This window comes from Eucyclogobius newberryi, unplaced genomic scaffold, assembly GCF_026437365.1.
Source record: "Eucyclogobius newberryi isolate DKJ021-1_F unplaced genomic scaffold, fEucNew1.0.hap1 SCAF_3, whole genome shotgun sequence".
NCBI classification, from domain to species: domain Eukaryota; kingdom Metazoa; phylum Chordata; class Actinopteri; order Gobiiformes; family Gobiidae; genus Eucyclogobius; species Eucyclogobius newberryi.
The window spans coordinates 3,053,149-3,076,536 of NW_027315945.1; the positions used below are offsets into that span (position 1 = coordinate 3,053,149).

General features: G+C 41.6%; 1 protein-coding gene across 1 annotated transcript in view; it reads left to right on the forward strand.

The window, feature by feature from the left end:
- The window catches only part of ntrk1 (neurotrophic tyrosine kinase, receptor, type 1), a 79,291-nt gene extending 56,445 nt beyond the window's left edge, over positions 1-22,846 (forward strand). Inside the window, exons 14-16 of the mRNA XM_072460500.1 lie at positions 9,300-9,540; positions 10,141-10,299; positions 22,309-22,846. Coding sequence (XP_072316601.1) covers positions 9,300-9,540; positions 10,141-10,299; positions 22,309-22,494 — 586 coding nt within the window. The 3' untranslated portion in view covers positions 22,495-22,846. The remainder of the gene's footprint in view (positions 1-9,299; positions 9,541-10,140; positions 10,300-22,308) is intronic.
- Positions 22,847-23,388: the final 542 nt, after the last annotated feature.

Sequence of the window (23,388 nt, forward strand, 5' to 3'; positions counted from 1 at the left end):
CACGTGTGCAGCTCCCCAAACACGTGTGCAGCTCCCCAAACACGTGTGCAGCTCCCCAAACACGTGTGCAGCTCCCCAAACACGTGTGCAGCTCCCCAAACACGTGTGCAGCTCCCCAAACACATGTGCAGCTCCCCAAACACATGTGCAGCTCCCCAAACACATGTGCAGCTCCCCACGCACATGTACAGCTCCCCAAACACATGTGCAGCTCCCCACGCACATGTGCAGCTCCCCAAACACATGTGCAGCTCCCCAAAGTGTAGCTCCCCAAACACATGTGCAGCTCCCCAAACACATGTGCAGCTCCCCAAACACATGTGCAGCTCCCCAAACACATGTGCAGCTCCTCAAACACATGTGCAGCTCCCCAAGCACATGTGCAGCTCCCCACTCACATGTGCAGCTCCCCAAACACATGTGCAGCTCCCCACGCACATGTGCAGCTCCCCACGCACATGTGCAGCTCCCCAAACACATGTGCAGCTCCCCAAACACATGTGCAGCTCCCCAAACACATGTGCAGCTCCCCAAACACATGTGCAGCTCCCCACGCACATGTGCAGCTCCCCAAACACATGTGCAGCTCCCCAAACACATGTGCAGCTCCCCAAACACATGTGCAGCTCCCCAAACACGTGTGCAGCTCCCCAAACACGTGTGCAGCTCCCCAAACACGTGTGCAGCTCCCCAAGCACATGTGCAGCTCCCCACGCACATGTGCAGCTCCCCAAACACATGTGCAGCTCCCCACGCACATGTGCAGCTCCCCAAACACATGTGCAGCCCCCCAAACATGTGTGCAGCTCCACACGCACATGTGCAGCTCCCCAAACACATGTGTTTGGGGAGCTGCACACGTGTTTGGGGAGCTGCACATGTGTTTGTGCAGCTCCCCAAACACGTGTGCAGCTCCCCAAACACATGTGCAGCTCCCCAAACACATGTGCAGCTCCCCAAACACGTGTGCAGCTCCCCAAACACATGTGCAGCTCCCCAAACACGTGTGCAGCTCCCCAAACACAGCAGCTCCCCAAGCACATGTGCAGCTCCCCAAACACATGTGCAGCTCCCCAAACACGTGTGCAGCTCCCCAAACACATGTGCAGCTCCCCAAACACGTGTGCAGCTCCCCAAACACGTGTGCAGCTCCCCAAGCACGTGTGCAGCTCCCCAAACACGTGTGCAGCTCCCCAAACACGTGTGCAGCTCCCCAAACACATGTGCAGCTCCCCAAACACGTGTGCAGCTCCCCAAACACGTGTGCAGCTCCCCAAGCACGTGTGCAGCTCCCCAAACACGTGTGCAGCTCCCCAAACACGTGTGCAGCTCCCCAAACACGTGTGCAGCTCCCCAAACACATGTGCAGCTCCCCACGCACATGTGCAGCTCCCCAAACGCATGTGCAGCTCCCCAAACGCATGTGCAGCTCCCCAAACGCATGTGCAGCTCCCCAAACGCATGTGCAGCTCCCCAAACACATGTGCAGCTCCCCAAGCACATGTGCAGCTCCCCACGCACATGTGCAGCTCCCCAAACACATGTGCAGCTCCCCAAACACGTGTGCAGCTCCCCAAACACGTGTGCAGCTCCCCAAACACATGTGCAGCTCCCCAAACACATGTGCAGCTCCCCAAACACATGTGCAGCTCCCCACGCACATGTGCAGCTCCCCACGCACATGTGCAGCTCCCCAAACACATGTGCAGCTCCCCAAACACATGTGCAGCTCCCCAAACACATGTGCAGCTCCCCACGCACATGTGCAGCTCCCCAAACACATGTGCAGCTCCCCAAACACGTGTGCAGCTCCCCAAACACGTGTGCAGCTCCCCAAACACGTGTGCAGCTCCCCAAACACGTGTGCAGCTCCCCAAACACGTGTGCAGCTCCCCAAACACATGTGCAGCTCCCCAAACACATGTGCAGCTCCCCAAACACATGTGCAGCTCCCCAAGCACATGTGCAGCTCCCCACGCACATGTGCAGCTCCCCAAACACATGTGCAGCTCCCCACGCACATGTGCAGCTCCCCAAACACATGTGCAGCCCCCCAAACATGTGTGCAGCTCCACACGCACATGTGCAGCTCCCCAAACACATGTGTTTGGGGAGCTGCACACGTGTTTGGGGAGCTGCACATGTGTTTGTGCAGCTCCCCAAACACGTGTGCAGCTCCCCAAACACGTGTGCAGCTCCCCAAACACGTGTGCAGCTCCCCAAACACATGTGCAGCTCCCCAAGCACATGTGCAGCTCCCCAAACACATGTGCAGCTCCCCAAACACATGTGCAGCTCCCCACGCACGTGTGCAGCTCCCCAAACACATGTGCAGCTCCCCAAACACATGTGCAGCTCCTCAAACACATGTGCAGCTCCCCAAACACATGTGCAGCTCCCCAAACACAACAGCTCCCCAAGCACATGTGCAGCTCCCCAAACACATGTGCAGCTCCTCAAACACATGTGCAGCTCCTCAAACACATGTGCAGCTCCTCAAACACATGTGCAGCTCCTCAAACACATGCGCAGCTCCCCAAACACATGTGCATCTCCTCAAACACATGTGCAGCTCCTCAAACACATGTGCAGCTCCCCAAACACATGTGCAGCTCCTCAAACACATGTGCAGCTCCCCAAACACATGTGCAGCTCCCCAAACACATGTGCAGCTCCTCAAACACATGTGCAGCTCCCCAAACACATGTGCAGCTCCTCAAACACATGTGCAGCTCCCCAAACACATGTGCAGCTCCTCAAACACATGTGCAGCTCCCCAAACACATGTGCAGCTCCCCAAACACATGTGCAGCTCCTCAAACACATGTGCACCTCCTCAAACACATGTGCAGCTCCCCAAACACATGTGCAGCTCCTCAAACACATGTGCAGCTCCTCAAACACATGTGCAGCTCCTCAAACACATGTGCAGCTCCTCAAACACATGTTTAAAACACAATTATTGATTTGATTGCTGCTGTTATGTTGTGCAATTGGTCCAAGAATGTAAGTATGAGTGTTTTAAGGGCCCATACGGGCGTGGCGGTGGAGGACCCCATTCTGTGCATAATGGCTGCACAGTGTTATATTAACCCCACGTTGCCCTGGGACATTGACTATAGCCCTTTGGCCAATGACGTTTCTTCCCCTTCGTGTTCTCGTCAGGTTGAACCTCATCGATGTAAATGAAGCTGCAGCTTCTCCATCCACTCGAAAAACTCTCTGAAAAACAGTGTCAGGCAAAATTGTGTAGTTCAGTGTAGATCTAGTATGTATGTATATATATATATATATATATATATATATATATATGTATATAGACTCAGTTTGAAAAAATAGACGTTTCGACTCTCATCCAGGAGTCATTGTCATTTTTCAAACTGAGTCCAGATGAAACAACTGAAGCTTTTTCTACTATGGAACACGCCTGGACCAATGAGGGATTACACCCACATATATGTATATAATCATAATCATGCCGCAGTCGTTTCATCCTTTCGGAATTGCGCTCAAAAGGCACTTGATAAATGTGCTTCATATGTTTGTTCAAGATGCGTGTTATTGAGACCTGATGAAATGGTTGAACATGGCGTGGTTATTGACAATGTGTGAGATTGAGTGTTCTAGAATTATTGGCCAAAACCATGTTCACCATCTCCCTCTCTTGCTGTGAACATAGTGCTCCTTGCCCTCCATGTTCTCCTCGTCCTCCACGTCCTCCTCGTCCTCCACGTCCTCCATGTTCTCCTCGTCCTCCACGTCCTCCTCGTCCTCCACATCCTCCATGTTCTCCTCGTCCTCCACGTCCTCCTTGTCCTCCTCGTCCTCCTCGTCCTCCTCGTCCTCCTCATCCTCCTCATCCTCCTTGCCCTCCATGTTCTCCTCGTCCTCCACGTCCTCTTCGTCCTCCTCATCCTCCACGTCCTCCATGTTCTCCTCGTCCTCCACGTCCTCCTCGTCCTCCACGTCCTCCATGTTCTCCTCGTCCTCCTCGTCCTCCACGTCCTCCATGTTCTCCTTCCCCTCCTCGTCCTCCTCATCCTCCTTGCCCTCCATGTTCTCCTCGTCCTCCACGTCTTCCTCGTCCTCCTCATCCTCCTCATCCTCCTCGTCCTCCACGTCCTCCACGTCCTCCTCGTCCTCCACGTCCTCCACGTCCTCCACGTCCTCCTCGTCCTCCACGTCCTCCACGTCCTCCACGTCCTCCACGTCCTCCACGTCCTCCTCGTCCTCCACGTCCTCCACGTCCTCCACGTCCTCCTCGTTCTCCACGTTCTCCTCGTCCTCCACGTGGTCTTACTCTTTCTCTTTCCATTGTGCTTGAAGACCGATGAACTCACCTGTTGCTTTTTATAGTGCTTAAACCTGATTGGTGCGTTTATAATGAAGCAGATGAGCGTTTGCACCTGACGACTGTTTTGAACCAATGAGGTGGACTGTGTGGTCATGTGACAGTCAGTGCTTTGGTGTTGCAAGGAAGTGACTTCATGATAGATGTGTGTGTGTCATGTATGTTGTGCAGACAATGGTTGACAATGAGCTTGTAGTTTTGCAAACATGGGCTGATGTTTCGCTTCTTGAGTGTAAGGTCTTGCTAATAGTGAACTACTTTTAATTTGAGTGTAAGCAATCCAAAAAAACTGTATTATTACTTTACAATAGTTACATGGTTATGTTGATTAGGGTTTGATTAGGGGTCAATCAAATGTATTAAGGCCAAAATGATGTGGAGCTTGTGGAGCTGCTCTCCACTTGACGCAGCCCATCTCTGGAAGGTCAAAATGAGGTGTTTTATGGCGGTTGGTATCCAAGTGTTAAAAGACTGCCACGTACTGTAGTTGTACGTCTTATAGGGCGTTCACACCGCTCACCGCACCAAGCGTCCAGTTTACATTCAAAGTCTATATAAACGCGCGTCTTTGAAGCACGAATCCTGCGTTCTGACCATCGAACGCGGCGCGTTGAGTGTGTCTTTGTCCAGAGCTTCCAGAGCGTCCCTGAGACGCAGCTCTTGGAGCAAATAATGATATTGACTAAACTCTGCTCAGCTCTGTAGTATCTGGACCCAGACGGGCCCCGGGGCCCATCGCCTCCGTTTTTGGACTTTGTAAAGTTAATACACCAAAGCCACTTTCTCAACCTTGTCCGCCTATTACTCCAAGAGAAAAGCAACACAGCACAACCCCTCCACTGAGCATGTGCTGGACGCCTCGGACGTACGTCTGCTGTGAATGTATTTTTTGAACATGCGCCCGAGGCGTCTCCTTCAAATGTAGAGGCGTCCAGCTTCTGCGTCGGGCGCAAACAAGGCTTTAGACTTTATTCTTTAGACTTTATTCTTTACACTTCATTCTTTAGACTTTATTCTTTAGACACCTCTTTGTGACCTCTCTGTGACCTCTCAGTGACCTCACTGCAACCTCACTGTGACCTCACTGGTACTTGATTGGTTCTCCTGCAGCTGCTCTTCTGCACAGCCACCTGCTGCTGAACGCGTGCAGAGCTTTAGTGGGCACTTATGGTCCTTCATGATTGGAGACACTTTGTTGTGCACCTCCAAATCAGATTAGCCTCACTCACAGTGGGCGGGTCGCAGTGGGCGGGTCGCAGTGGGCGGGTCACAGTGGGCGGCTCATGAGGTAACAGCTTCTACAGCTCAGAATGAGAGCAGGATGATCTAAGTCCTTCGACAGATGAGAGCAGTTCCTTTGAGTCGTGCAATTATTAACATTTTTTAAAATCTACTTGGTTGAAATGTTCAATGACTGACAGGTCTACAGCCAATCTACTCTCAGTAAAAGCTTGTGGTCAGAGAAATGTCACCACATGTTCAGACAGATAAAATGTACTTAACCTTGTTATTCTGTTTTCAAAAATGTAGAAAAAGCTTCATTTGTATCATCTGAACACAGTTTTTAGAAAAACAAGACATTTTGACTCTAAGTCATTCTCAATCTGTGGATCTAGTCTGAGAACTTGGATATTCTACTCTGAGTAGGTCCTGCCCACTGGGTGGAGCCTCATGCTAACAACCTGTTCTGTCTGATCCCTGACCTGAGGAGCATCTGAAGGACCAGAGCTTCAAAATGCTGCAATATAATGGAACACTCCTGGACCAATGAGGGATCATAGTGACTATTTTAAATGATTATTTTATTTTTTTCTTTCAGATATTTACCAGAAACAAATAGTCAGATAGAGAGAGAGCATAAAAACATCAGTCCTAAAATGTAGTTCCACATTATAATCATTCGTGCATTTTCAATGAACGTAATTTGCTCCATTTATTGAATGTCCAATATAATGTTGTTCTAGTCCTTGATTGTTTCCTGGAAAAGTCCAGATCGATATCTCTCTCTGTTTTGATACTGATAAGTCTGGTCACTCTGTAATCTCTCTGAGTGCAGATGGGTGTGATTGACAGGTAGATTAGCCAATCAGGGACACAGGTGTCAAAATAAACAGGGCTAACGGGGGAAAACAGGGATTTCTGCAGAATCATTGACCTAAGCACAATCTGAGGTGAGAGAAGTTTGATTTTGGTCTAAATGAAAGATGACCAAGGAACTCGTTTGTTTCACATGTGTCACAGAAATAAACTAATCTGATTGGATGGAGCAGTTTGTGTTTGAAGCATGATGGAGGATGGAGGACCAAACTCACTCTAAGGAAAGAATTGAAGAAGTGTTCATCATCTTTTTTGCCTCTTTCTTGTAAAGCTGGACACTGGGATCCGGTTCTCGGACAAAATGTCTCGAGTAATATTGTAAGGGATTTTTACTGTTACAAGTACTGCAGTATTCATGTCCTCCCACTTATGAAAGAGCGGGACATTCAAGGCTGAAGAATTGTTCAAGATTTCAAACATGACTCACTGTATAAGTGTGGGTCTGTTTGTTATCATATTTGAAGAGTATTTTGGGGCACCAGTCATAGATTAGACATTTAATAACTCTATAATCAAATATCTGAATTCATTAATTTATTAAAATTAAAATAAACCGTGACATCGAGCCCTTTTCTGGAAATGAATGAACACTTTACCAAATGTGGTTTATAAAGATTTATTGACCAAATAACTAAACAGATATTTGAATTTGGAATATGCAAATGAGTCGATAACAGATGGAGACGCTAGACATGATGGTTCTACATCTAATTGTGTGTTAGAGTTAATTCTAAGATGATATTATCAGCCAAACTGTGAAGTGCATTTATAGGACCAGAACCAGAAGCTGTGATCCTGAGGAGACGGGCCTGTGTGGAGTCTGAGGGCCTGTTTGCCCTTGTCGCCTCCAACGTGTTTGTCCCCTGAGGGGTCCCTCGGGAGTCCCTCAGGGGTCACTCAGGGGTCCCTCAGGGGTCACTCAGAGACCCCTGGGGTTACTCAGGGGTCTCTCAGGGTTCACTCAGGGGTCACTCAGGGGTTTCTCAGGGGTCACTCAGGGGTCTCTCAGGGGTCCCTCAGGGGTCACTCAGAGACCCCTGGGATCACTCAGGGGTCTCTCAGGGGTCACTCTGGGGTCTCTCAGGGGTTTCTCAGGGGTCACTCAGGGGTCTCTCAGGGGTCCCTCAGGGGTCACTCAGGGGTCACGCTGCAGCTCGGTCCACACACTGACCAGAGCACAGCTCCTCTGGAGCTCCAGGCTCTCACGGTGTCAGGCCAAAGAAGCCCTGGATCAGGTTCTGTGCTCTGCGTTCTCATTGGCTCTGAGGCGTTCCTCAGATAAAAAGGCTGTTGCACTGATTCACTTGTGAAGCTCGTCTGAAAAGACGAGGTCCTTTTCTTGAGTTTGCATGATGCAGTTTTAATCACGTTTAAAAACGGGCACAGAATTCTTATTTATGGGAGAGAAAAGTTAGCTTCTGTGGGCGTGTCTCTGGAATGTCTTTGTTTCGTAGCTTAGCTTAGCATTGCTAGGCCAGAGGCCCTCATCTCCCGAGATCCGATCTCATGGACCTCCTCAGATAGAAAACTACTCTTCTTTGTCTCTCTGACTTACCACTGCAGGGGTTGTACTTAGGCGCCATTGTTCAATCAATCAGCACGCACGCTGAGTCAGAGCTTAATAAGGGAAGAAGATCTGGAATAATGCAGCCATTGTTTAGCTTTTACATTAGGCCACAATAGTTACGAAGGTAAAATGATCCACAAGACAAGTGATAAAACAGTTAAATGAACAGGTAGAACACAAGAACATTATGTTCAGCAAAGTCGTCTTGTGGAAAATGTCTGCAAACAGATGCAGTGACCATAAATCTCCACACGGGGGTTGTACATGATACCACCTTAGCCCGCATTCCTGTCACCATGGCAACACCCAGAGGTCATCTGCAGATCGCTCAAGCCTCAGATTGTTTCGATGGAATCCCTTCATAGTTGTGTTCTCTGCTCCTAGTCTTCCCCTCGGCTTTCAGTTCTTTTAATTGTCGATGTTTTTTAAAATGCACTGCTCCGTCACTACAACGTGCTCTTCACATCTGTCCAGATGTCCTCTCAGGACGCTCATGTCCGCCTCCATCCAACCATTTTCCTCCCCTTATCCGAGGCCGGGTCGCGGGGGGCAACAATCTAAGCAGGAACTCCCAGACTTCCCTCTCCTCAGACACTCCCTTCAGCTCCTCCGGGGGATCCCGAGGTGTTCCCAGGCCAGCCGAGAGACATAGTCTCTCCAGCATGTTCTGGGTCTGCCTCTTCCCAGTGGGACATGCCCGAAACAGAACAGATGCCCGAGCCACCTCAGCTGGAGGAGCAGCGGCTCTACTCCGAGCTCCTTGCGTGTGACTGAGCTCCTCCCCCTATCTCTAAGGGAGCGCCCAGCCACACGGCGGAGGAAACTCATTTCGACCGCTTGTTTCCTCGATCTTGTCCTTTGGGTCATTAAAGCTCATGACCACAGGTGAGGTCAGGAATGTCTCCATTTTGTCAAATCTTGACAAATCTTGATCTCAGTTTTCATTGAAACTGAATTATCAGATTATAAATAATCTATTAGTTATTTTAGGAGGCTAGTTTTTCTCAGACTTTGTGGATCAGGCCACTTAGGCTAGCTGAATGTTGAAGTATCCCATGTGTCTTGTTCTATGATTTTGGGTTTGATTTGGATTAGATTTTTTATAAATTGTTTCTCAGAGTCAGAGAGATTAGCAATGCAACCGACACACTACACTAGCGCCATCTTGGAAAATGTACAATTTAAGATTTGAGCTTTTTCACCATCCTAATGTACCCCGTGTGCCCCTCCCCTCTGCACTCTCGTGGTCACAGAATTAAAAGTATGTTTGGTTGTGTTGCTCAGAGCCCATGGTCCTGACGCGCGGATGCTGGACGAGTCGAAGATGCCCGCCCTGGGACAGCTGACTGTGCCTCAGATGCTGCACATCGCGGCACAGACCGCCTCAGGGATGGTGTACCTGGCCTCCCTGCACTTTGTCCACCGTGACCTGGCCACACGCAACTGTCTGGTGGGGGAGGGGCTGGTGGTGAAGATCGGAGACTTTGGGATGTCAAGGGACATCTACAGCACCGACTACTACAGGGTGAGTGCCACTGTTCATTCATCACCATTTAAGCAGCACCAATGAGTCATCAATACTCAATAGTCAATTAGAAAGTAACCGGGCGCGCGGTGCGGGTCGGAGTCGGGCGCGCTGGGTGGGTCGGGCGCGTGGTGGTGGGTCGGGGCAGAGGTGGGTTGGGCGCGCGGTGGTGGGTCGGGGCGGAGGTGGGTCAGGCGCACTGGTCGGGGTCGGGCTACCCACTGAAGTAATTTTAACAGATTTAATATGTAAATATTAACATAAGTCTTATACTTAAATAATGCCTATTATCCATTTTGGTTGGTATTTCTTCAGTTAGTTCAGTTATTGCCGTTGCTAAATGTGCTGTTCGAAAGCCTACATCAAATCTAAAGATGATTTTTGTATTTTCTGCTTGTCAGCGTGTGAACCTGGAATGTGGTCCGCTGCAAAGAGTTTAAGATTCACTAATTCTGTTTGTCACTTTTCTACAATAAAAAAAAAAAAGTATAGTCCCTTTAATGTGCTTCTGTAACCACCACCTCTGTAAACACAGCTGCCACCACATGCACCACAGGCAAGTTCAACTGTATAACAGGGACTTTGGTCTCCTCTGACCAGGTGGGCGGGCGCACCATGCTGCCCATTCGCTGGATGCCCCCTGAGAGTATCATGTACCGGAAGTTTACCACGGAGAGCGACATTTGGAGCTTTGGGGTCGTCCTCTGGGAGATCTTCACCTACGGCAAACAGCCCTGGTACCAGCTGTCCAACAGTGAGGTGAGTGCTCTCCAGCACTCCTGACCAGGACTAGAACCAGGACTAGAACCAGGACTAGAACCAGGTCTAGAACCAGGACCATCAGGGACTCTAGACTTTGACTTGGCATTATAAAGAAATCAAATCAAAGACTGACTTATTAATCATCAATTGAATCAGATTAAACGCCGTCTGTTTTGACTGAGCGATCAGTTTAACCTGAGCAAAGAGGAGCGCACAGGACATCACACACAGTTACAGTTACAGTTACATTTACAGTTACAGTTACAGTTACATTTACATTTACAGTTACAGTTACATTTACAGTTACAGTTACATTTACAGTTACATTTACATTAACAGTTACATTTACAGTTACATTTACAGTTACAGTTACATTTACAGTTACATTTACAGTTACAGTTACAGTTACATTTACAGTTACATTTACAGTTACAGTTACATTTACAGTTACATTTACAGTTACATTTAGTTACATTTACATTTACAGTTACATTTACATTTACAGTTACATTTACAGTTACAGTTACAGTTACATTTAGTTACAGTTACATTTACAGTTACATTTATACTTACATTTACAGTTAGTTACATTTACAGTTACATTTAGTTACAGTTACATTTACAGTTACAGTTACAAACACAGTTACATTTACAGTTAGTTACATTTACAGTTACAGTTACAACCACAGTTACATTTACAGTTACAGTTACATTTACAGTTACATTTACAGTTACATTTACAGTTACAGTTAGTTACATTTACAGTTACATTTACATTTACAGTTACAGTTACATTTACAGTTACATTTACAGTTACAGTTAGTTACATTTACAGTTACATTTACAGTTACATTTACAGTTACATTTACAGTTACAGTTACAGTTACAGTTACATTTACAGTTACAGTTACAGTTACATTTACAGTTACATTTACAGTTACAGTTAGTTACATTTACAGTTACATTTACATTTACAGTTACATTTACAGTTACAGTTACAATTACATTTAGTTACAGTTACATTTACAGTTACATTTATACTTACATTTACAGTTAGTTACATTTACAGTTACATTTAGTTACAGTTACATTTACAGTTACAGTTACAAACACAGTTACATTTACAGTTAGTTACATTTACAGTTACAGTTACAACCACAGTTACATTTACAGTAACAGTTACATGTACAGTTACAGTTACATTTACAGTTACATTTACATTTACAGTTACATTTACACTTACATTTACAGTTACAGTTACATTTACAGTTACAGTTACATTTACACTTACAGTTACAATCACATTTACAGTTACAGTTACAGTTACAGTTACATTTACAGTTACATTTACAGTTACAGTTACATTTACAGTTACAGTTACAGTTACAGTTACAGTTACATTTACAGTTACAGTTAGTTACATTTACAGTTACATTTACAGTTACATTTACAGTTACAGTTACAGTTACATTTAGTTACAGTTACATTTACAGTTACATTTATACTTACATTTACAGTTAGTTACATTTACAGTTACATTTAGTTACAGTTACATTTACAGTTACAGTTACAAACACAGTTACATTTACAGTTAGTTACATTTACAGTTACAGTTACAACCACAATTACATTTACAGTTACAGTTACATTTACAGTTACAGTTACATTTACAGTTACATTTACAGTTACAGTTACATTTACAGTTACATTTACAGTTACAGTTAGTTACATTTACAGTTACATTTACATTTACAGTTACAGTTACATTTACAGTTACATTTACAGTTACAGTTAGTTACATTTACAGTTACATTTACAGTTACATTTACAGTTACATTTACAGTTACAGTTACATTTACAGTTACATTTACACTTACATTTACATTTACAGTTACATTTACATTTACAGTTACAGTTACATTCACAGTTACATTTACAGTTACAGTTACATTTACAGTTACATTTACAGTTACACTTACAGTTACAATCAGTTACATTTACAGTTACATTTACAGTTACAGTTACAGTTACAGTTACAGTTACACTTACAGTTACAGTTACATTTACAGTTACATTTACAGTTACACTTACAGTTACAATCACAGTTACATTTACATGTAAATTAACAGTTACAATCACAGTTACAACCACAGTTACATTTACAGTTAGTTACAGTTACAGTTACATTTACAGTTGCAGTTACAGTTACATTTACAGTTACATTTACATTTACAGTTACATTTACATTTACAGTTACAGTTACAGTTACATTTAGTTACAGTTACATTTACAGTTACAATTACATTTATACTTACATTTACAGTTACAGTTACATTTACAGTTACATTTAGTTACAGTTACATTTACAGTTACAGTTACCAACACAGTTACATTTACAGTTAGTTACATTTACAGTTACAACCACAGTTACATTTACAGTTACAGTTACATTTACAGTTACAGTTACATTTACAGTTACATTTACAGTTACAGTTACAGTTACATTTACAGTTACATTTACAGTTACAGTTAGTTACATTTACAGTTACATTTACATTTACAGTTACAGTTACATTTACAGTTACATTTACAGTTACAGTTACTTACATTTACAGTTACATTTACAGTTACATTTACAGTTACATTTACAGTTACAGTTACATTTACACTTACATTTACATTTACAGTTACATTTACAGTTACATTTACATTTACAGTTACAGTTACAGTTACAGTTACATTTACAGTTACATTTACAGTTACAGTTACATTTACAGTTACATTTACAGTTACACTTACAGTTACAATCAGTTACATTTACAGTTACATTTACAGTTACATTTACAGTTACAGTTACATTTACAGTTACACTTACAGTTACATTTACAGTTACATTTACAGTTACACTTACAGTTACAATCACAGTTAAATTTACATGTAAATTAACAGTTACAATCACAGTTACAACCACAGTTACATTTACAGTTAGTTACAGTTACAGTTACAGTTACATTTACAGTTACATTTACAGTTACAGTTAGTTACATTTACATTTACATTTACAGTTACATTTACAGTTACAGTTACATTTAGTTACAGTTACATTTACAGTTACATTTACAGTTACAGTTACATTTACAGTTACATTTACAGTTACATTTACAGTTACAGTTACATTTACAGTTACATTTACAGTTACATTTACAGTTACAGTTAGTTACATTTACATTTACATTTACAGTTACAGTTACATTTACAGTTACATTTACAGTTACAGTTAGTTACATTTACAGTTACATTTACAGTTACATTTACAGTTACAGTTACATTTACAGTTACATTTACACTTACATTTACAGTTACAGTTACATTTACAGTTACATTTACAGTTACAGTTACATTTACAGTTACATTTACAGTTACAGTTACATTTACAGTTACATTTACAGTTACAGTTACATTTACAGTTACATTTACAGTTACAATCACAGTTACATTTACAGTTACACTTACAGTTACACTTACAGTTACAATCAGTTACATTTACAGTTACATTTACAGTTACAGTTACACTTACAGTTACATTTACAGTTACATTTACAGTTACACTTACAGTTTCAATCACAGTTACATTTACAGTTAGTTACAGTTACAGTTACATTTACAGTTACAGTTACATTTACAGTTACATTTACAGTTACAGTTAGTTACATTTACAGTTACATTTACATTTGCAGTTACATTTACAGTTACAGTTACATTTAGTTACAGTTACATTTACAGTTAGTTACATTTATACTTACATTTACAGTTACAGTTACATTTACAGTTACATTTAGTTACAGTTACATTTACAGTTACAGTTACAAACACAGTTACATTTACAGTTAGTTACATTTACAGTTACAGTTACAGTTACAGTTACAGTTACATTTACAGTTACAGTTACAGTTACATTTACAGTTACATTTACAGTTACAGTTAGTTTCATTTACAGTTACATTTACATTTACAGTTACATTTACAGTTACAGTTACAGTTACAGTTACATTTAGTTACAGTTACATTTACAGTTACAGTTACATTTACAGTTACATTTAGTTACAGTTACATTTACAGTTACAGTTACAACCACAGTTACATTTACAGTTACAGTTACATTTACAGTTACAGTTACATTTACAGTTACATTTACAGTTACATTTACAGTTACAGTTAGTTACATTAACAGTTACAGTTACATTTACAGTTACATTTACAGTTACATTTACAGTTACAGTTAGTTACATTTACACTTACATTTACAGTTACAGTTACATTTACAGTTACATTTACAGTTACATTTACATTTACAGTTACATTTACAGTTACATTTACAGTTACAGTTACATTTACAGTTACATTTACAGTTACAATCACAGTTACATTTACAGTTACATTTACAGTTACACTTACAGTTACAATCAGTTACATTTACAGTTACATTTACAGTTACATTTACAGTTACAGTTACATTTACAGTTACACTTACAGTTACAGTTACATTTACAGTTACACTTACAGTTACAATCACAGTTACATTTACATGTAAATTAACAGTTACAATCACAGTTACAACCACAGTTAAATTTACAGTTAGTTACGGTTACAGTTACAGTTACATTTACAGTTACAGTTACAGTTACATTTACAGTTACAGTTAGTTACATTTACAGTTACATTTACATTTACAGTTACATTTACAGTTACAGTTACATTTAGTTACAGTTACATTTACAGTTACAGTTACATTTATACTTACTTTTACAGTTACAGTTACATTTACAGTTACATTTAGTTACAGTTACATTTACAGTTACATTTACAAACAGTTACATTTACAGTTAGTTACATTTACAGTTACAGTTACAACCACAGTTACATTTACAGTTACAGTTACATTTACAGTTACATTTACAGTTACAGTTACAGTTACATTTACAGTTAACGTTAGTTACATTTACATTTACATTTACATTTACAGTTACAGTTACAGTTACATTTACAGTTACATTTACAGTTACAGTTAGTTACATTTACAGTTACATTTACAGTTACAGTTACAGTTACATTTACACTTACATTTACAGTTACAGTTACAGTTACATTTACACTTACATTTACAGTTACAGTTACAGTTACATTTACAGTTACATTTACAGTTACAGTTACATTTACAGTTACGTTTACAGTTACGTTTACAGTTACAGTTACATTTACAGTTACATTTACAGTTACATATAAATTAACAGTTACAGTTACATTTACAGTTACATTTACAGTTACATTTACAGTTACACTTACAGTTACAGTTACATTCACAGTTACAGTTACACTTACAGTTACAACCACAGTTACATTTACAGTTACATTTACAGTTACATTTACAGTTACAGTTACAGTTACAATTACATTTACATTTACATTTAGTTACATTTACAGTTACATTTACAGTTACATTTAGTTACATTTACATTTACAGTTACATTTACAGTTACAGTTACATTTACACTTACATTTACATTTACAGTTACAGTTACAGTTACATTTACAGTTACAGTTACATTTACAGTTACATTTAGTTACATTTACATTTACAGTTACATTTACACTTACATTTACAGTTACAGTTACATTTACAGTTACAGTTACAGTTACAATTACATTTACATTTAGTTACATTTACAGTTACATTTACAGTTACATTTAGTTACATTTACATTTACAGTTACATTTACAGTTACATTTACAGTTACATTTAGTTACATTTACAGTTACATTTACAGTTACATTTACACTTACATTTACAGTTACAGTTACATTTACAGTTACAGTTACATTTACAGTTACACTTACACTTACATTTACAGTTACAGTTACATTTACAGTTACAGTTACATTTACAGTTACAGTTACATTTACACTTACATTTACAGTTACATTTACAGTTACAGTTACAGTTACGTTTACAGTTACATTTACACTTACATTTACAGTTACAGTTACATTTACACTTACACTTACAGTTACAGTTACAGTTACATTTACACTTACATTTACAGTTACAGTTACAGTTACAGTTACATTTACAGTTACATTTACAGTTACATTTACAGTTACATTTACAGATACAGTTACAGTTACATTTACATTTACAGTTACATTCACAGTTACATTTACAGTTACATATAAATTAACAGTTACAGTTAAAGTTACAGTTACATTTACAGTTACATTTACAGTTACACTTACAGTTACAATCACAGTTACATTTACAGTTACACTTACAGTTACACTTACAGTTACAGTTACATTCACAGTTACAGTTACACTTACAGTTACAACCACAGTTACATTTACAGTTACATTTACAGTTACAGTTACATTTACAGTTACAGTTACATTTACAGTTACATTTACAGTTACATTTAGTTACATTTACATTTACAGTTACATTTACAGTTACAGTTACATTTACACTTACATTTACAGTTACAGTTACATTTACAGTTACAGTTACATTTACAGTTACATTTACATTTACAGTTACATTTACAGTTACATTTACACTTACATTTACAGTTACAGTTACATTTACAGTTACAGTTACATTTACATTTACAGTTACATTTACAGTTACATTTACATTTACACTTACATTTACAGTTACAGTTACATTTACATTTACAGTTACATTTACAGTTACAGTTACATTTACAGTTACAGTTACAACCACAGTTAAATTTACGTTTACAGTTACATTTACACTTACAGTTACATTTACAGTTACATTTACAGTTACACTTACATTTACAGTTACAGTTACAGTTACAGTTACAGTTACACTTACATTTACAGTTACATTCATAGTTAAAGTTACAGTCACATATAAATTAACAGTTACAGTTAAAGTTACAGTTACATTTACAGTTACATTTACAGTTACACTTACAGTTACAATCACAGTTACAGTTACATGTAAATTAACAGTTACAGTTACAGTTATACTTACAGTTACAATCACATTTACAGTTACATGTAAATTAACAGTTACAATCACAGTTACAACCACAGTTACATTTACAGTTAGTTACATTTACAGTTACAGTTACAACCACAGTTACATTTACAGTTACAGTTACATTTACAGTTACAGCTAGGAGTAACATTTATAGTTACATGTATAGTTACATTTACAGTTTCAGGTTCATGTTTATTTACAGTTACATTTGTAATTAGTTACATGTACAGTTGGTTACATTTATATTAACAGTTATGTTTACAGTTACACGTACAGTTAGTTACAGTTACATTGTCAGTTACAATTACAGTTATATTTTCTGTTACATTTATAACTAGATAATGTGCACTGGCTGAAGCCATTGCGAGTGTCTGCATTCTTGTGTAAAAGTACTACATGTGTGTAGTAAAGACTTGATTCTTGTTAAGCTGGAGCCCTGGAATGGACCAGAGCTAAAGCTCTAAAGCGTCGCTGGTCCTTTGTGTCGTCCCAAAAGGGGGAAAGAGCCACCATCATGTCATGAAGAGCAGAAGGTGTTCAGAGCACAGACCCCATCAAAGTGAGCAGGACTCTGACTCTAACTGGGCAGGGAGCTCCAAACAAAGCTCTAACATTAGACGCTGAGAAGGTCTTTGACAGGCTGTCATGGCAAACCATTTTTGGATACTTTTGTGTTGTGGAACTGACTACAAACCACTCTGAGAGAACCCTTGTCTGTGGAAACTGGAACTTACATGTTCAGCCCACATGTCTCAAGCTCACAAAGTACTGGTGAATCTATAAATATCACATTTGGTAAATGATGACATAATATGAGGTTGATCTTGTGGGTGTGTCCCTCATTCGTCCTGGAGTCTTCCATTGTAGAAAATAAATGCAGTTGAATCATCTGGACTCTTTTCCAAAAACAGTCCAGATGACTACAACTGAATCAATCAATATGATGAGGTAGATCGATATCGGGAGAGAGATTAATCATAAGATCTGTACTAGAAAAGACTACTTTTGTATTTACAACAAAGATAGGTCCAAACTTACAGAGGCAGACATAAGTACAATAGCTCTGTGGATCATGCTCCTGTTACATCTCTGTAGATCTGGAACAGAAACAATAGAGCTCACTTTGGAGATTGAATGCTCGTCTACTCAATTTATAATAACGATGACAAAGGACATTGTGACTTATGAAGAACACGACAATGGTGAAGGATTTTGCCAAGGCAAGTTTATTTGAAGATTACAATTCATACACAAGGCAATTCATAGTGCTTCAGACAACAGGACAAATGTCCTGACTCTGGCACCAGCAGGAGGCCGGTCCATGTTTAGTCCTGACTCTAGCACCAGCAGGAGGCCCTCTGGCACCAGCAGGAGGCCCTCTGGCACCAGCAGGAGGCCCTCTGGCACCAGCAGGAGGCCGGTCCACACACAGATCTGTTGGATGCAGTGACAGAGTGAATCCACTGGTCCATAGTCACCTGCCGACAGTGAAACATAGATCTGACTCGTCTGTATTGTTGTGTCACATTTTCACTGCGTGTCATGTGACAGCAGCATGTAGAGGAACAGAAGGGGACCCAGGACTGACCCTTGGGGCACTCCACAGGTCAGGGTCATGTGGTCTGAGACACAAAGTACTTCCTGTCTTCCAGATAGGACCGTAACCAGTTTAGGGCGGGGCCAGTGATGCCCATCCAGTCCTCTAGTCTCTGTAAGAGGGTCACATGATGGACAGTGTCAAAAGCAGCATCAGATCTAACAGAATTAAGATTGAGGCTTTGCCCGTGTCAGTGTTCAGGAGGATGTCATTTGTCACCATGACAACAGCAGTCTCAGTCACCGTGACAACAGCAGTCTCAGTCACCATGACAACAGCAGTCTCAGTCACCATGACAAGAGCAGTCTCAGTCACCATGACAACAGCAGTCTCAGTGTGATGAGGTCTAAAATCTGACTGAAAAACATCAAATGAGTTGTTTATTAAGAGGAAATCTGTGACTGTTGTAAACGACCTTTTCAAGGACTTTGCCCCAAAATGGCAGATTAGAGATGGACCTGTCCTGACTCAGGACTGCAGCATCATCATAATTCATCTGTTCTATGATTGTGTTTCTTATGCTCGTTTATGTCTATTTGTAATTTTATTTTGTATTATAAATTTTGCTCTTTGGTCTTGTTCTATCTCTGTTATGTGTTTTATGTTTTAATCTTTTAAAAATTTGAATATAAAATTGATTTTTTTTTTAATTGAAACGATAGCTAAAAAGTGAAAAAATATAACCCCCAATGTCAAGAAATGGATCAATAAGTAAACAAGAAGTAAAAATGAATGAGAAAATGACATGGTGGTTCATGAAGGATGTTGAAGCAGATGAGAACGTGATGGACAATTACACATGTGGAAAGCTACTGGAGCTTCAGAGTGTTTATTTGTGCTGCAGAGAGCAAATATCATGTCTGAAAATCAAATACTCACCGTAAACGAGGCAGCACTTACAGTATACTGTTTGTCCATGCTGGAGATGTGCAGATGTTTAGCTGCTCTCTGCTCCTTCAGATCGATGATTGGTAGTAATTATGGTGGCGGGTCTAGTCTTTAAAAGCCCAGCTCTAAGCAAAGGGACTCCTTTGTAACCACAGGCTCCGCTCTCCAGCCTGGACTCTGTGGATCACATTCCTCTCGCTCAATCCTAATCACATTCTCAGCGAGCTTGGGCGCTCCAGATTCAGGTTGTCTTCCCCGATGTGGGCCCACTGGACTGATGAAGCCGCCTGAACCCTAAAAGATTTGTTTCGAGATGGATTTTGACATGTGTGCCCCAGACATAAAGTTTAGCTGTTTTGTGCTGGTAACTGAACTTTAACATTCCATTTTTCTGGTCTATGTTAAAGAAGACGTATCTTGCTGAATCTAGTTTTTTTGTGGATTCCGTGGATGTCTTTAAAAAGCATCTAAAGACTCACTTTTTCAAACAAACATTTATGCAATAACTTTTCAGAAGCTCACTGACTGAGCTTCTGAAAAGTTATAGCATCTTGTTGTATATTTGAGTTTTTTACTACTGTGTCAAGCATTTTGCGACAACTGTGTGAAAAGTACTATACAAACAAAGTTGACTTAGGGATCATCTCAAAATGGGTTGAAGCTGAAAAGACGTAATATTTTTTGTCTTGGGGGGTTGAACCTACATTTTGTCTTTTTGTTGCTTTGAAGCTTCAATACATCGCTGTGGCAGTCATTGTTTAGAAATGCTAAAAAACTCTCTCAGCAACGAGCTTTAGGCCAACATTAGGTGGCGGGTGCGTGCGCGGAGTACGCGAGTGCGCACGGGGATCACGGCGCGCCGTGGCCAGCGCGGGGAGCGGGCGTCGCCGTCGCCAACGCGGCTGGTGCAAAAAAGTTGGAAAAGCTTTTTTGCGGCAAGACGCGGCGCAGCAAATGATCAAGAGATTTGGCTCTAGTAACGTGCTACGCACTGACCGGAAGAAGGAAACAAAACAAACCCACATGAGGTTTCGGCCAATCACAGAAGACGTGAGATTCTCACTGAGACAAAAGGGCGTGTTCTGCTCCTGTCACTCTGACATGTCTAAGGTCTAAACTCAGGCAATTGGCAATTACAGGTTTTGACAAGAAACATGAGTTTCTCACTCTCTCATCCTCTTGAGACTGTCTCAATGTGGTCATCTCACAGTTTGGGTTGAATGGTATGTGCCGTAGGGCCCCTAGGGCCCCTAGGGGCCCTGGACCATGTTGATTGAGTAAACAAACATGAGTGACAGGTGACATTATTTGGAGAGTTCATGACTTCTACATATAAACATACAAAGGATGTTCAGGATGTTCACTAGAGGTGAGCAGGTCTATCAAGCTACTATCGTTTTATCAACGCGTAACATTTGATGTGAAGACAGAATTATTTTTTTTTAAGTCTTTTGGGGGGGGAGGGGGTCCAGAGAGAGACTAAAAATATGTAAGTCTTTTCAGCTTCAATCCATTTTGAGATGATCCCTTACTTATTTACCTGCCTACATTTTAAGGTTTCTATACGTTATCTGTTCTTTGTTGTTTACTTCTGTATCTACTTTGTGTTGCAAAACTGGAATTTCCCCATTGTGGGACAAATAAAGGCTTATCTTCTTACTTACTTACTTACATGTAATTTAGTCATGTTTACTTCTACTTCAGTACATTTGCGAGCAAGTATCAGCACTTTCTACTTTTTTTAACTGGACTGAAAACTAGAGAGTACAGTGTTTTTAAGGGCTATTTTAGTGCTGTGGTGGGCTCTGAACCCTGCTGTGGTGGGCTCTGAACCCTGCTGTGGTGGGCTCTGAACCCTGCTGTGGTGGGCTCTGAACCCTGCTGTGGTGGGCTCTGAACCCTGCTGTGGTGGGCTCTGAACCCTGCTGTGGTGGGCTCTGAACCCTGCTGTGGTGGGCTCTGAACCCTGCTGTGGTGGGCTCTGAACCCTGCTGTGGTGGGCTCTGAACCCTCCTGTGGTGGGCTCTGAACCCTGCTGTGGTGGGCTCTGAACCCTGCTGTGGTGGGCTCTGAACCCTGTGTCAGGGACAACAGAGGCTGATAGCCCATTAAATGACTTATAGTAAACAAAGAGGCTCGTGTGATAGAAAACAAAGGAGTTTAGTTTTTATTGAAACCTATAACACCTTTTCATTAGGAGGTCCCGCCCGGTGGGCAGGGCCTATCCAGAGTAGAATAAATATATGAGTTCCAGGTCCTGATTCGCAGACTGAAAATGACTCGGATGAGAGTCCAGATGAAACAACTGAATCTTTTTCTACATATAATGATGATGACGACGACGACGACATCATCATGTCAAACATGATGTCGTCATCATCATCATCATCGTCATCGTCGTCGACGACGACGACGATGATGATGATGACGACAACATGTTTGACTTGTCTTTCTCCCACAGGCCATTGAATGCATCACACAGGGGCGGGAGCTGGAGAGGCCCCGCACCTGTCCCAAGGAGGTATATGCACTGATGCAGGGCTGCTGGCACCGTGAGCCCCAGCAGAGGATGGTCATCAAAGACATCTACAACCGCCTCCTGGCCCTGGTTAAGAACCCACCTGTGTACCTGGACATCCTGGGATAGTCCTCAGCACCAGTGGGACACTCCAGGACACTCCTTACTCTTCTGGATATCCTTCTGGGACACTTTTCCTCCGCTGGCTTCACATCCCCTCCACTGTCCACCCACAGACATGAACGAGCTGCCTCTGCTGAGGACATGTTTTTGCTGTTGCCTTGTCGTTTGAGAAATGTTTACTCCTGTGCTGTTTCCTCTCAGTGGGTGCTGGCTGCTCAGTTCTGTCTGCTTCGGTCCAGCCGACGAGACCTCTGTAAATTTCAGCCTCCCCAAAGAACGCTAATGTTTGTGTGGCCTGGATGCGTCACATTCCTGTATATGATGACTATTTTTTGTACGGACAAAGATGCAGTGCTGCCGCTCCGAGGGGCCCCAGTCTGACCAGGCCGTTTGGATTGAATCACTTAATAGGCTATTTATGCAGCAGCTGCACTGTTTCTTTTGCAATTACAGTGGCTCTACAGTAGGCCTACTCTGTCTAGTTCTTTATCATTTCAAAACTAACCAGGACTGGAGTGTGGCCTCGCTCGTGAGTGTGAGATGCGACAGCTACAAGCCACAGTTTAAAACACGCAGACAAATCAGGGGCACAGACTTTTGATCTGCGTATGTATTCTACAAACCACAAGGAGCAAAACAGTCTGCAGATGATGAAAATGGCTTCATATTCAATTACAAACCATGAAATAGACTAAACAAGACGTGCGACGAGTCTAAATTATGTTTGTATAAATGTAACAGAAAGTGTCGATAGTTTGCAGCCAACGGTGTTTTCTCGAGCCCCGATTTGTTCTGCAGAAGAGCGAGAGAAGGGCTTCGGGTAACGCTGGAGCAGGGGCTGAGTAATGAGTGCTAATAATATTACATCAGAGTACAGGAACTGTGTAGTTTTGTTTGAAA